The sequence below is a fragment of the Squalius cephalus genome (assembly GCF_949319135.1).
Source record: "Squalius cephalus genome assembly, chromosome: 8".
Lineage (NCBI taxonomy): Eukaryota > Metazoa > Chordata > Actinopteri > Cypriniformes > Leuciscidae > Squalius > Squalius cephalus.
Window position 1 is genome coordinate 34,637,066 of NC_137129.1, and position 16,519 is coordinate 34,653,584.

General features: G+C 37.5%; 1 protein-coding gene across 1 annotated transcript; it reads right to left on the minus strand.

Annotated features, from left to right (window-relative positions):
- Window positions 1-4,841: 4,841 nt before the first annotated feature.
- On the minus strand, window positions 4,842-15,920 carry LOC307162795 (uncharacterized protein). The gene is made up of 2 exons (XM_079878422.1): window positions 15,842-15,920; window positions 4,842-6,573 (listed from the first exon to the last, which is right to left on the minus strand). Exon 2 carries the CDS (start codon window positions 6,118-6,120, stop codon window positions 4,927-4,929), a length of 1,194 nt encoding a protein of 397 aa, XP_079734548.1. The 5' UTR covers window positions 6,121-6,573; window positions 15,842-15,920; the 3' UTR covers window positions 4,842-4,926.
- Window positions 15,921-16,519: the final 599 nt, after the last annotated feature.

Here is a 16,519-nt window from a genome sequence, read left to right on the forward strand (position 1 = left end):
TCGTTGTCCTTGGTCTTGCAAGATATACTATAATGCTCTTTCTATTACTAATAGAACTGTCTTTGTAAGCTGAAGTAAAACTGAACAGTATTTGTCTTTATAAAATAAAAATTTATTTGAGCAAAACATAAAAATACTGGTTACACAATGATTAATATTTGTAGCAAAATATCAAAAGGTTACAGGTTATAATACTTCAGCTTATCCAATCTCAAAAGGGCAGTCCTGTTATGAGTGGAACATTACACCGGCTATTTACCTTGTAAGCAGTTCAAGCAATAGATGTAAAAAATAACTTGTCCTCATTCGAGCTATTCAAGTTACAGTTTTTCTCGATTGCTTAAACACTATAACCAGGCTTTTGAACTAAAATTTCAAAACCATAACGCCATTTATCTAAAAGCACACCCATTTCACCAAACTATAAACACTATTCCCTGTTTTGACACATGAGTCAGATTTGTTGAACTGTCACTGCAAAACTCTACACACAAATCCCTTCATTTCTCATTGCCTACACCATGTTGTCATTTAGAAAGCACTAGCATTCAATATTGTTCACTCAAGTCAGAACAGCTTCAGCTCATTTAGCACACAATTACCCAGGTGGAAACACTAAGAGTCAAAATTTAACACACATCAATCAGATCCTTCAATAGATAGATAAAAGGGCCCAAATCAGTTTATTGAGTTTTGGAACAATGGATCCAGAAAGACATGAAGGAAGAGGGATAAGAATGAGGAGGAGGAAGGGCAAGGACAAGAAGACAAGCAGTCTCAAATGAAATTCAAGCTTCTCTAGTTGCCCATGTCTTTGTCAATGATATGACTATGAGGGAGGCTCGGATACGAGTAAGGCCAAATTTGAGTCGCTTTACCGTCGCCTCGAGAACCTTCATGGAGGTGTGGTGGCAAACAAAATTCTATCACTGAATAAGAGACAAACATTTCCAATAGTCTTTGATGAGGTTTATTTTCTTGCAAGAAAAGGCCAGCAGTCGTACAGTCACACAGAGTGACACAGAGTGTGACAGTGAAGGGAGGGCATCCTTTCTCCTTTATAGTCTTGACTCCCAGAATGTTATCTTTCTAGGCCAATGATGGTATTTCAACCATATGTGGAACATTCTTAGACGAGTTCATCATATTGTATCCTTGAGTGGAGGCCCTCCTGTCACGTCCCAACACTCTTTACCATTCCAATACAATTCGAATATTAGAATAAGGTTTGTGTGTGCTCTTTTACTGTCATTTGTTGGTCACACACATCTTACTGTAATTTTTTTTTTTTTATTTACTTAGAGGAGCGAGTAAAAAAAAAGGAGTAAAAAAAAAAAAGAATAAAACAGGAAAAAAAATGTTTTGGTGTGTGTGTGTTTTCTGTGTATGAATAAAAATGTGCCACTGGTTGTGTCTTTTGTGTTCATCATGTGAAAAAGGTTTGTGATGGGGGAACCACAAGCAACATAACTTACCAGTTTTGGAAATGTTGTTTTGAATTTATTGCACCAGTGTGTTAGACTATGTTGTAGTGTGTGTGATTTTGAGGGCTTGTGTGTCCTGTCTGAGGGCAAAGTTTGGTTTTTCAGCAAGAGTGAATGGTTTTGAGTCTAGAGCTTCATTTTGACCTGAAAATAGGATGTTTGGGGAATTGGGTGAGACGTTATGGATTTGTGTTTATAGTTTTGAGAATACGAGGCATAGTTTCAAGAAATGTGTTTAAGCAATCGAGATAAACTGTAAAGTTGTGAAAGGATTTCTTTCTTGAAAAAATACACAGAAATGATTGTCCCATTAACTGGTCTAGCCTTGTGTTATTAAATCAGTAGATGTCTAAACATATACATTTAATAATTTATGTTACAGTTTTTACCAACTGCTTACACACAAAATCTTTTCATGTCACACGATTTTTGAAACCTCTCACTCAAAGTGCAAAACTACATACCAAATCTTCAAAACCATAAGCTATTTCTCAGCCTTTGACTCAGTTTTCAATTGCATAAAACACTTTTTTCAAAACACTACACACAATTCTCTACCTAAAACACAAAAATCTATCAGGATGTGACTTGCTTTCCTTTTCCAAACACAACCAATCAAAATGCTACACTTATTCACCAGGTCACACAGACACTCTCTTCACATGTGCAAACACTAATTGCTTACAGTATTTCACAATTGCTAAGACACATTTCTTGAAACCTTCACCCATATTCTCAAAACTTTAAACACAAAACCCAGTCTTTAAACTACATTCACAAAACCCCTGACTCTTCTGCAAACACTTGCCTCAAAACTATTTTATCTGTGCTCAAAATCAAATAATGCTTTCAAAACATAAACACAGCCAGTCAATATATAAACACTCATCAGCATTCATTAGACACTACATCAAAAAATTGAGAACACAGCATCCAGGGCATGTAGTTACATAGAAAAAAAATGTTTATTGCATATAGAAAATAATTTTGCCATAAATAAAAGTAAATAATTCACAACTCAGTACAGCAAATATATTGCATACTGTAAGTACTGCAAGTAATACAGTATTGAATGTCTGTCTTTTCAGTATAAAAATAAAGTAAGCCCAAAGAAGAAAGACAACTCTAAATGAAAAGCACAAAATATTGTGCAATTGCAAAATCAAAGTCAATGAGAGCCTCTTGCTAATGGGAGAAGAAAGGAGTCCTTCCACCCTCATTTGGTGTCTTGCAATTCTACAAAAGGGAAAATGCTCTTACAAATGTATACATACAGTAACAATAGTAATGGACATCACATTCATATGTAAAATGTATTGTAAATCTTTTTTTCTTTTTTCCCCAGTCCCTTGACAAACTGATGTACTGTATCAAATGTATACAGTAAACTTTCAGTCGCACAAATTAGAAAAACAATACATTTACCTGTTCTCTTCTCTGAATGTCCTGATTATTGTGGCCACAGAGAATCTGCTCAAATTGGGTTGTACTCTTTGTCCTGCTTCCCTCATCGTCATTCCATGAACAAGAACATGGTCTATCACAGTTGCCCGAATTTGATCTGAAATGACTATTGTTGGTCTTGCTCTTCGTTGTCCTTGTACTCTTCCTCCTCGTCCACCACCTCTTACACGAACTCGTCCTCCTCTGCCTCTCACATTGTTTCCATCCATTGTTGGAATCAACATTCACCGTACCTGGGCCCCCTGTGTACTCTGAACTGGCTTATATTATATATAACTGATTTGATCACATCATTAGAAACAAGTGTGAACAATTTTGAGTTGTTGTGTGTAAACGATGACAGTTGTGTTGTAGTTGTGTTTAACTTTTGCCACATGTATTTACCATTTTGCAACACAGTGCAAAATGTGTTTTAGTGAGTGAGAATGTGTTTAGAGTTTTGCAAAAAGAGTGGATGAGATTTGCAAACAGTGTCTTAACTACCTGAACTTGTTTAAGGTTTTGCCTACAGAGTGACTGATTCGACAAATGGGTTTAGGCCACTGAGCATTGGGTTCAGAGAATGGGGTTTAGTGTTTTAGCAATTGTGAAATACTGTAACTGATCACTAACCAATCACTGCTTTACTGTAGTATAGGCCTAAATAGGTCAAAGGTCAGATGATCTGTTTTGAACAATGGATTCCTGGGACCCCCCGGGACTATTTTGTTTTCAAATGACACATACAAACCATCATATGAAGAACCAGTTGAACACTAATGTGCTAGCTCAGTGTAAAACACTATGATGAATGAAAAATGAAAAATGAATAAAAATGAATGAATAAAAATACAATGAATAAAAAATTGAATGGAAAACACTTCTTCTCCATTCATCATAATGACTTAGGCCTTTTTTTTGTTCAGTGTTACACTTACTACAGACATTACATACATAAGTGTGTGGTAAAATATTTGAGAATATTGTTTTTATACTCAGAACACACAAAAACACGGTAACAGATATATTTTATTTTCCCCACAAAAACAATGTACACAGTGTACATCCTAACCAACACAAAGTTGGACATACAGTGGTCTATATACAAAACAACAGAAGAATTGACTGTATACAGTTACAGTAAAAAAATTAAAAAAATCCAATGTTGTCATCCATTGCTCCATTGAAGTGCTGACCTGTTGCCCTTTTATGCTAAAGCTCTGATTGCTTATTGTAAAACTGTGAGACGGGTGTTTGCCCATGTGATGAGTCAGTGTGTGTATCTGAATGGCAGTGTGTTCCTTGTGAAAACAAGAGATTTTCTGCATGAAAATTGTGCCAAAAGCAGAGAATTGTGTGTAGTGTTTTGAAAAAAGTGAGTTTTAGAAGTACAATTTGAGTGTAAAGCAGGAATTGTGCTTGTAGTTTAGCAGAATTGGTTCAGGGGGTTGGTGAATGAGTTACTTGGTGAATGAGTTACATGTTGTGGTCATTGTGTCTCAAGTACCAGAATTTGTGTGTAAACAATTGAGAAAAACTGTAAATATTTTCTATTTCTACATTGCATTGGTGTTTACAGTGTACTTGTTACATCAGATTACTTTCACTGTAGCATTATATTGAAATGTAGATATAAGCCTATGAAAGACCAAAGAGCTTTATATTTAGAACAGCAGTGTTTACATGGTATATCCAAAAATGTACTATTATGAAAGAAGTGTTTGCCATTTGATGCAAATGCTTCATTCTGACATGTGTTTATGGCATTTTGAATGCAGTGTTGCATTTTGAAGAAGATGTGAGGCATTTTGCATTTTGTGTGTGCAGTTTTGAGAACTGTGTGTAGAGTTTTGAAAAAAGGAGACTTAGTTTTGAAAACGTGTGTAAGCAATTGGTAAAAACTGTAATTGCCACACTGGCACAAATTTAGGCACAAGCTAGATTTCTGTACTGAATGCAGTAAAATCAGCTAATTAAATCTTGGTCATCTTCATGAGCCTCACCTTCCATCACTCTCCAATGAAATGTCTTCTTCCTCATTTATTATAGACAAAAAATCACACTCATCAAAATAGCCTTCACCCGTTTTTAAGCATTTGTCTGATGCTTCTTCCTCAGACTCATTTTCCAAGCACTTTAATTGTTCATCATTAACATTTCCTCTGTATAATTCCACAGTGTCATATACTTCTTTATCTCTGCTCTTCACAGCTGTAATTACTTTCTCAAGGTCCTCAGGTTGGATGCAAAGTATCACACTTTGTTTAAAAACGAGAATATCATTCTGTTTTAAACATCCAGTTAATGCGGACATTGCGGAGGCAAAGCATTTCAGAGCCAGTGTAATGAGAACTGGGGTCAAAGGGCAGCCCTGATCCAGCAGTTTGTCTCTCTCAATTGAAGCTTCTACAGATTCAGTTTCTGGTGCATCTCTGAGAAGGTTTTTCACAATGAGGAAATCTTGATACAGAGTTGGGTTTGACCGTTTTTGCTCTTCTATCTCATCCTTAATACAAGACAAATGTATCTGAGTGCAGAGTGTTTTAGAAGTGATCATGACAGAAACTGAATTTTTTGGTACTCGACCCTTTGACTGGGACTCCAAGAAATCATCTAGACGTCTTGCTAGAATAGTTGCAATGATGAGGTAGTCAACATTAAAAAAGTGTTGAATATCATCATGTGGACTTTTCACAGTTTCATTAAAGTGTGTCTCAGAGCAGTTAAATGCACCTCTGTGGATTCTATCATAGAGCATCTTAATGTATGGAATTAGATCCTGAATGTTGTCTTTATAGAAGGAAACTGGGATGCCGTCTGGTCTCGGTGTGTCTGACACTTGAAGAGATTGTACAGCTGACACAATGTCCACCTCACTGACAGCATGTGAGCTTTCTTCACCCAGCGATGAACCCGTCTCATCTGTCAAAAGATCTTTGATTTTTAGATTCAGCATTAATTGTATCCGGTGATCTTTCTGAAAAAGGGTTGTGGAAACATTGTTGATCTCTAAGGACAGAGAACGATGGTCGCGCTTCTCTGAGTCTCTGATTTCACAACTTCTGACTCGCCACATACATTCTTCTGGAACAAAAAAGTAATCCAGCCTGGACGCAACTTGACTGTGGAATGTATACTCCTGCTTTACAGGGTTTGTTCTTCTCCAGACATCAACTAGCTGAAGAGATTTCATGAACTTATTCACACAACTGCGCAGCTTTCTGTGGTTTGAGCTGTCTGTCACCCCTTTTGAAATCTCCACCAATCACCAGCAGCCCTGTGGTCATTGACTGCAGGTAATGTGAACGTTTTTCAAGGATTTTTACATCAGTGTGATGGTTATAAACACTAACCAGAGTGTACAGCTGACCTTCCAGTTTACATTTCAACACAACATATGCTCCATCACAGTTATCTTTTTCATCACTTATACATTCAAAATCTAGTCTTTTCCTGACTAGTATGGCTGTTCCCTTTGTAGTGGAGGTAAACTTTGTGTAGAAAACATGCCACTCCTTTTTTAGGTCTTCTATAATATGTTCATCTCCTTCTCAAATGTGCGTCTCTTGTAAAAAAACAACATCAGCATTTTGTAGTTCTTGAAATTTGTGATCTTTTTTTTCTTTAAGTCCATTAACATTCCACACTGTAAAAATAAAAGGTGCCTGGAGGAACCTTTTGGGGTTCTTCACTTTGCCACACCGGCGGAACCGTCTGTAGATCCTCTAGGCACCCTTTAAAAAGGGGCGGTTCTCTGAAGAACCACACAAGTTTCCTGAGGAAATCTTATATTAGGCACTGTGTGGAACCACTTTGAGTGCCTCCAGGAACCAAATTTCATTTTTTTTTATATTTAATTTCATGTTGTTACTATGGTTACCTTTGACTTCTATTATAAGAAACAAATTGAACCAAATACAAAATAAGAATTGTTTATTACATATTTGATATTCATTTTTATACATACACTTCCATGCACATGGGAAAAAAAGCTAACTATAGATTAATATCTATGAATACACAAAAAATAGTATAATACATAAGCAACATGAATAATCAACCATGTATATACAATAGATAAACAATAAAAGACATCTCAACAAAATGCATGGAAACACATATGTTCCACGAAATAAATCAATGTAAAAAAATTACATTTTGACTAATTAAAAATGTCCATCTTTACTTAACTTTAAAACATTTGTGTTTCAGTCCGATAGTAAGTCTGACATCACTGTTTCCAAGTCCAAAAGCTCTATCAGATGACAAAAACAAACAAATAGTGCTAATATGCACTCATTGTTCTGTAATATTCCTGAAAATGATGATCCTAACCTTTATCTCTATACCGAAATCTCTGATGGTTAGTTATTCAGCTGTTTTGAATCATAAAAAGTCTGGGATGCCGTTAGACTGGAGACTGTAATGTACACTATGGCTTTTGAAAAGCTTAAATGTGTGACTTGAATCAACAGTGTTCATAAATGGTTGTTGAGTATTCTCATGAAACAAGATAGAGGAAGTAGAGGCTTCGACCCGGAAACAGTATTAAGGTGCAGTAAAATTATCTGTTGTTCTGTGAATGTTCACTGGTGAATTCCAGTCATTTCAATAAGAATCCACACGATCAGCAATTTCGTTTGTGGTCAAAAATGTCACTATGGGACCAAGTTGGTGTGAGGTAGCCTGCTTAAAGGTGCATTGCGCAAGTCTCCGAGTTTTTGCAGAACTATGCCCCCTCTGGCGACAAGCGAAACTGCAACACTGCAACTCAAATTCCGACCCGAATCCCTCTTATTTATTTTACTGTACAGGATTATAGAGGTAATCGCAGTGATCAGAGAAGGGCTCATTCAGCCCATCAGGCAATTGTTTAAGCATGTATGGGTTAGAAAAACGGGTATTTTTAACATGAAATGTTGCGCAATGCCCCTTTAAAGAGTTAGAAAAGTGAAAAGGTACAGCAGATTCGTTTTCCGTTTGGTTTCCCTCTTTTCTGGTGGATGATCCAGGCACTTCAGTGATTTTCAGGTCTACAGGAGGATTTTTATTCTTGTTCAAACTTGTATTTACCGAGGTCCCTGCAAAGTACAACATTTACTGTTAGTAAGGTTATTAAAGTGATAGTTGTGAAATTTAAATAATTTCCTCAGCCTTGTGACATTTCAAACCTGTTTGACTTTCTGTCTGTGGAACCCAAAAGTAGATCTCAGGCATAATGCAACCCCAGTCACCATTCACTGTGTAAATCATTCATGAAACCATTCTTATGTACACTTGTCTAGTTCAATTCAATGCAACAATTTATGTAAAAATGGTTAAGCTCCAAAAATGTCCCAGAAAAGATCCTAAAAATAATCAACGAGTTCACAACTCACGTGTTATGGGTTGTGTTGTAAGTCTTCTGTAGCCATATAATATCCTAGCTTTTTCCTTTTTTTTTTTTTTTTTTTTTTTTGTCGAAAAAAACTAAACTTGAAGTTATAATTCAGAGTTAAAATGTCTTATATTCAAATGCAAATGATAAAGATATAAGACAAAATGCATAGCATTATTTGTGAACCAAACCTGTGATATTATTTTTCTGAGTAACATGAATGAGATTTGAGAGCATGAGGGAAGATTTTCAGAGAATAACTGATTAAAAAACACAAGTACACACACAGTCAAACAATACAATTTCACACAGAGAAAGTTCATAGTAATAAAGTACTTGCATGTGCAGGTAACTTACTGTAATTCAATGTTGCCACTGAAATGTTCAGATTATTTTAGAAATGTACTAGTTGTTCTGGGGAAACAAAATAACAAAGCTGATTATTCACAACATAATATTTATTGACCAGTAAATGGCTTTAAAATGGTATTTGAGAGAATGAGTGCACCTGTAGCAGTAACGTTAGTAACGTTCAGTAAAGTTAGGCTAAACAAAAACAGACCAAACTATATTAACCTGCTTTTGTTATTCATAACAAACGCCAATGATGAAATAAATTAGTTAGGCTATATCAGCAATTTGAAGACACCGTTGTACAGAATATGTTGAATTGAATGACTAAATCAATAATTTCCATTTGTTCATTAGATCAACGTAGTTAGCATCGCGGCTAAAACCTTCATACCAGATACTGTGCAATAAACAAGTGGTAAACACTGTAAAAACGTAGTAATGTATAATAAATTGAGTTTATATATGTGTGTGTTTGAATATATAGTGAGTAGACTCTGTATTTATATTTATTTGGCGAGTTTACAAACCTTGTAATGGAGAGCCGAACAAACGGCGGAAGCTTTGATGAGAGGACTGGAGCCGTTACTTTCAAACCCGATGACGTCGATCAGCTGAGCTTTGATGCGCGCGAGCAGCGCGAGGATCACTGAAGCGATGACAGCAGAGGAATTCGCTCCGTGCACAAGATGGCGCCTATCAGCTTCCGGTATATGAGTGTGTGCGTCAGTACTTCCGGTTCTAGCTATCCCGCAGTGCTGTGCTAAGAGTTTTGACATCGACACTAAGATCAAACTAGAAGTAATAATGAGTGGATTCAAGATTAAAGAAAGGCGATTGGCCTTCCAACGGGTGAAAAAGGCGGCATTACATTGTTGTGTACCTCTTTGTAATAATTCGTCACGCTATAACTCAGAGATAAGTTTTCACTCGTTTCCTGTAGATACTGCGGTATGGGCTCAGTGGCTAATCAAGATCCGTAGGGACAGCTTCAGCCCTACGAAAACCAGTCGTGTGTGTAGCAGGCATTTTCAGCCGGGAGACTTAGTAGTGACTGTTGGGGGGTTAAGGAGATTACAAAAAGGCGCTACACCGGTTCTCTTTTCTTGGAATGAGTACGCTCTACCCACACCAAGACCTAGTGTTTGGGAGCGTAAGCCGAGGGCAGAGAGCCCTACCCCGTTCTTGACTGCAGACTCAGAGTCAGAGTCCGAGATGGAAACAGCAACTCCTGATCATGATTACTGTGTGACTCCAGTGACGGCAGTGATGGCAAATGAGATGGCAAATGAGATGACCAGCGAGAATGAAGCCTTGCATCAGAAAATTAGGTATCTCCAACACCAACTGGAAGTGTTACAGCTGCAAACCCGTTTTGGCATACAACGCTTCGCAGGGTCGGACGAGCGCATTCGTTTTTACACCAGGTTGGTTTATAACTTGTTAATCAATGTGTTATGTGGGTCAAAGACGTATAATGTTTTCAAAGCAGCAAAAAATAAACCGGCAATTAATGTCCCTAAAAGGATTTTTTATGTTCATTGGAGTGTCACTTATGCTCATATATTAGTTATAATATATTATATAATATTATAATATTATATATTATATATTAGTCATATATTTATATTCGAGAATAAAACCAATTATATTTTTATATTTTTTATAATGATTTGATATGACAAGTTGTCACTTTTGAGCTCAGTAACTCCCTTAATTTAATAGTTTGCAACACATATTTCTGGTTCAAAAGAAGGATAAGAGTTAAGTGATTTAATATTATATTTACACATTTATCTTTTTATGTTAAATGAATGGCCTTTGGACACCAAATTTACATGTCTCGTCTTTGACCCATGTATGAGTTCTGTTTAATTTTGAGGAATCTAATTTAAAAAATAAAACAAAACCTAACATGAACAACATTACATTCTTAGATTTGCCTCATACAAACATTTCCAGGCCTTTTGGAAACTAGTGGAGCTTTAATAAAAGTAGTAATACTAGAGTGTAAAAACATCAGTGGTGGAGGGAAGTATTCAGATCCTTTATTTAAGTAAAAGTAATAATACTACACTGTAAAATAGTTAACCATGAAATTGTACTTGAATAAATGTTCCGAGTTACATTCCACCACAGTTTCTCGGATTAACACTTGTTTATTTTCACAGAAACTTCAGCCCATTGATGAGCTGCTGCTGTTCCTCATGCATCTGTCAGTGGGCCTGCCTCTCATGGATCTAGCAGAACGGTTTGACATTCACCGCACCACAGCCAGCAGGATTATTGCCACCTGGACGCACTTCCTTTACTACCTGCTTGGAAGCCAACGTCTGTGGATACCACGTGAAACTGTCAGAGCTCATCTTCCGCCAGAGTTTTCAGCTTTCCCTGACACACAAGTGGTGCTTGACTGCACTGAAATATATTGTCAGACTCCATCATCTCTCCTGTTGCAAAGTGAGGTGTTTTCCACGTACAAATCGCATGCTACATTCAAGGCCATGATCGGCATGGCGCCCCATGGTGCCATTACATTCGTGTCTGGTCTGTATGCAGGATCCATGAGTGACCGTGAGATCTTCAAGTTGTCTGGCATTGCAAACCTACTCACACCAGACATGGCAATTATGGTTGACAAAGGGTTCCTTGTGGACAATCTAGCACCGTGCAAGGTTTACCGGCCTGCCTTTCTCTCAAGAAACACCCAAATGAGTAGAGAGGATGTCATGCAGACTCAATCCATTGCACGTCTGAGAGTCCATGTGGAGAGGTGCATCAGGAGGGTTAAAGAGAACAAACTTTTTGACAGAGAAATACCCCTTTCTGTGTGTGGAAGCATTGAGGAGTTAGTCAGTGTGGCTTGCTTCCTGGTCAACTACCAGTATGGACCACTGGTAAAGGCATGGGCAACTCAATGAATCACTCTGGACTCATGTATTAAAGGGATACTCCACTTTAAAATGAAAATTCTGTCATCATATACTCACCCTCATGTTGTTTCAAACCTGTATGAATTTCTTTCTTCTGCTGAACACAAAGGAAGATATTTAGAAGAATGTCAGTAACCAGACAGTTTATGGTCTCATTGCCTTCCATAGTATACATTTTTTCCTACTAAAAACTATTTTTGTGTTCAGCAGAAGAAAGTAATTCATACAGGTTTGAAACAACATGAGGGTGAGTATATGATGACAGAATTTGTATTTAAAGTGGAGTATCCCTTTAATGACACTTCACTTTTTGCTTATTAATAGTTTTCTAATGAATGTATTTCTAATGTATGTATTTCTAATCCTAAAGTAATTCTAATTTCAGTTTCTTGTAAAGTTTCTAATGAATGTTCTATAGTTTTGTTAAACATTTACTTACCAGAATTGATTTATTAAACAGCCTTTTGTTGACACAGCTTTTACATTATTAAAAAGATAATTAAAAATAATTGTATACACGTATATTTATGAACTCTTTAAACCCCCTCTTCTACAACTGGTGATGAGATGGGCAGTTACAGGTTACAACTAAGGAAAGTTTAGAGTCCTGTATCGTTTTACACACCTAGCTCAAAGTAAGATTATAGCATTAAGAGGAGACCACACATAGAAGCATATTTAAAGTAATATTTATTATACATAACAGCAGTGATTCTTAAATAATGTTTTTCAAAAAAAAAAAAAAAAAAAGTGCATATCAATCAAAGGCAACTCTAAATGCAAAAAAAGTGGTAGAGAACCCTGTTCAAACTACCATGTAAAAATAAAAATAAAAATAATCTCCCTTCTCCCTGATGGTTTTAGCCACCTCGCCGTCTCTGTAGATGCGTTGTATTAGAATATCCTCCTCTGCAAACACTACAAAATCACACCACTCCATCCCTGTAAGTAGGAGCTGGCCTTGCACCTGCCAGTAGTAGCTGTGAGTCTGCTTCAATGTCAATGTGCCACTCTGCATTTTCAAGTAGCAACAGTCCACATAACTCTTAGCGTTGGGACATTTAATTTCCAGCAGTCCGAAGGGTGGGCTCTCAGTTGGGTCAAACACCAGACCGTCAGGAGATGACCCTAACCAGGGGGCGTCTGGTTGGATGATGAACCCACAAGGCCAGTAATTAGTGTTTTTTACTCTGCAGTACTCCTGGATGGCAACCGGTTCCAGTGCCAGTCCCCTCTTCATTGCAGCCGTTTGAGCCACTCCCTTTTTAATTCTTTGTGCCAAGTTTTCAGCAGAACTCTGACCTCTGACATGGCATATTTCCCTGAATCGTGAAGAAGTTATTCTTGGCCTCCTGACATGGTGCCACTCCACAGTGTTGCTCTGCTCCCTGGTGGCAACCTCTATTTTCCTTGCCATGTCAACTGTAACGACAAGTGACTGTAGATGGAGGTGTTGTTGGTGACTGCAGACAAACTGGCAGCTGGTAGGCTCCAGCCTATAGCCATCTACAGGTAGAGGTGGTGGTGGAGGGGCATCTGGGTGGCGTACTATTACCCGGCTCACTGGCAATGGATGCTGGTAGGATATGGGACTACCTTCCTGGACTTTTCCCAAAGCGGAGTCAACCAGTGAGACGTCCGCATTTATCGCCATGGTGGTGATGAGTGGAGCAATGTCTGGCAAAAAGTCATCGTACACCTCGTCAACTTTGAGGACATCTGGATCTGGCAGCTCCCCACGCACTGCCTTGTAACGTGTACTCCTTTGAATAATTTCATTTAACAATTAGGACTTTAAGAACAATTTTACACTCAAATCACAAAGATATACTGTATAGTAGGCTGTACAATTGCATAGGACAATAGATATTACCTAACACCGTCAGCAATCGTGAACTGCTTCGGCTTAGTGGAAATGAACACCATGTCACTCACTCTGCCTGGTTTCACACCCTATTAAGTACACAAAAGAATTACCAAATTGATTTGAATTGTTGTTGATGCAATATACTAGATCAGCTTTTCACACATGAAAAACTACAATAGTAAAGTACTTGAATTAATTTGTTGTAGTAATAACAAATATAGTAATATAAACAATTTACTTTACCCACAGTTTAGTTTTCTACAGCTATAGGGTATATTTATACTACAATACACTAAAGTTTACTGTAGTAAAAACTAAAGTATAATACAGTATTTATTAGTTTATCAATTCACTATAATTAACACTACAGTATGTTGTAGCATTCATTAACAAAGTGTTGTAAAAACTAATATATACAGTATAATACAATTTACTATAGTAAATACTATAGTATTTTTTCATGTGGTTGTGCATACTTACCATGGTTCTTGGCTTGTGCCAGCGCTGCTCTGTTTCAGTGCAGCTGAGGACAGGGGGTACGGCAGCCAGGTTCAGTGTGGAGTAGTGCGCACTCTGGAACAGCAGTGCAACATTGTGGTTGCAGAGTGCTGTTCCAGCTACACAGGAACACTCTGCCAATGAAATGTCCACTGGCGAGCAGTCCTCAAAGACAATCTACACATTGAAACAAATGCATGTCAGTCATTTCACATTTAGGACACTACTTCAGAACAACACAGAAAATGAGAAAACTGAGAGCAGGCTGATCAGGTAAGCAGTAGGTATGGGAATAGGCTCAATCATGTCAGGTTATCAATGGCATCATATACAATTCTGTAATCTAAGGACATCCAAATAGATAAGCCTTTATCGCTATTCTCAATTTACTCACTTTCATATAGTGTTATTAAAACAGTGAACATTGAACATACAGTAAAGAACCGCAGCCGTCAAAACCAGTTTCTGTGGTTTCCATGAAAGCTAGGTGTAGGTTTATCTCATTAATTTATCATTTTTCAACACAGAGTTGCAAAACGAAAAGAAAGATTTAACTCAGCCCTTTCACGTCAGCTAGCTAGACTTATTTGAATCCTAAAATCACAGGTTACCTCCATTAGCCACATCAAAACCACAGAACATTAACCTGATTGAGGCTTTGAACTGATAAACATTTCTTATTTCTACTCCCTACTCTGAGGTCGTGAGGCTTCTCGCTCTTTCTCATCGACCTGTAACAGGCAGCCCTGACGCTCACTCTCCCTGACGAATCTTTGTTTGAAACTGTGGGGAATTGAACATCATTCATGTTATGCATTAATCGTACATCATCAAAACACTACACTGTATCAAATAGCCTGTCAAGTTGTCAAAGTTACACACTAACGTTAACTAACTGAGCTAACGTTAGCTAGCTTGCCAGTCTGTTAGCTAGCTGTTGTATAACTTACCTTCGTAGTTGTCGATGTAACTCGATATATACATTTTGAATCCCTTTTCCCGTTTGCTCCTCGGGGCTGAGCTTGCCGCTTGTACTAGCCGGTGTACATCGCTGATGGTAATCTTCGGTAGGTCTTGAAGGCATCTTGAGTAAAACAGCGCCATCCTGCTGTTATATCTCGGGACCGGAAGTTTACAAGCGTACACTCAGTAAAGCGGAAATAGAATTACGTCAACCCGTGCAACTAGTCCATAGCAGGCAGCAGTTTCGTGACAGAATAAAACTTCTCTCCTCCTGGTTCTTCTTCTTCATATTATTAATATTATTATTATTTAGTGTTGTTGTTTAAGGTTTAAATTACTTAATAAACTAGGCCTATACTAAATAAATGTAAGCTACCCAAGTGAAAAAGACGTTGGCTACTGTTAAATATATTAAAATGCATTAAAGTATATTTGTATTGTAGGTCTACTAAAAACACTCAAGTACATTTTTAATGCATTTAATTGTACGTCTTTTTCACCTGGGTATGTATACTGAATCAAACTTAAGTAGCCTATAATAATAATAATAGGATAATAATAATCTTATTCTGGCCTCACTGAACCATTGGGTTCCTCCAGATGCTGGCTTTAACATAAGAGATCTTCCAGGAACCACTTAAATGTTAAAAGATCTTCCAGTAACCCTTTTATCGCATTCAAGTTCCTCTATTTTCTCCCAAAGCACTTTGAGGTCTCATAGTAATGAAAAGGTGACTCCAGAACCTCTGAACTAAATACAAAGTGCTTAAAGGATCCCATAAGTTCCAGCAAGAACCTCAAAGATTGTCAGTGCTCCTCCAGTAACCCTACTATAGGAGAAAGAGCTTTGAGGCACCTAAATTACATTTTGAAGTTCCTTGAGTATCCGACAGGATATTTGAGGCTCCTTTAGTTTTTACAGTACATGTAATGAAACTTATGGACTGAGTAGCCATTGACAGATCTGCTCTCACAGACCAGCGAGAAATCTTCAGCTTAGTTCCCTGTCAAAACAAAGAGTGATGGAAGGTATAGGAACTTTATTTCATGACACATCCAAGAATACAAAATTAAGTGCAGAGCTCAAGGAAAGCAATATTTCTGGAAATCACAAAATTTAGAACTACAAAAATATTGCTTTCCTTTCAGTCTTTCAGATTTCAGTGTATGTGTTTGACACCAATGTTGTCTGACACTTGTTCGACAGGTTATGTATTTGTTTCTACTACAACTGCTGTGTGCTTCTAAACCATGTGTTGGATTCCTCTAGATCAGTGGTTCTCAGTCTTTTTTGGGACAGCACCCCTGTCCCTTACCGGCCCCCACCAAAACCTTTTATTATTTATATAATCATCATTAATATTATCATTCTCACTAAAAGGCAAAGCAGTCCATTATAATCAGAGATACTGTCTACACTTGATGCAGATGCCCTGTTCATTACTCCATGCGGTTGCTCCAGCTCTGACAACAGGACAAATTAATTTGAAATATTCCCTTTGATGTGTCCTCGGATGCACCCAATAGAGACAGTGTTAGAATATTGCAGGCCACATTCTTTTGCAAGTTTCAGCTTGCCTCGTCATAAATCTTTGGTATAAAC

What these genes read in the sequence shown, in the direction of transcription:
- LOC307162795 (XM_079878422.1), bottom strand. Translation starts at nt 6,120, where the DNA reads ATGAAATCTCTTCAGCTAGTTGATGTCTGGAGAAGAACAAACCCTGTA.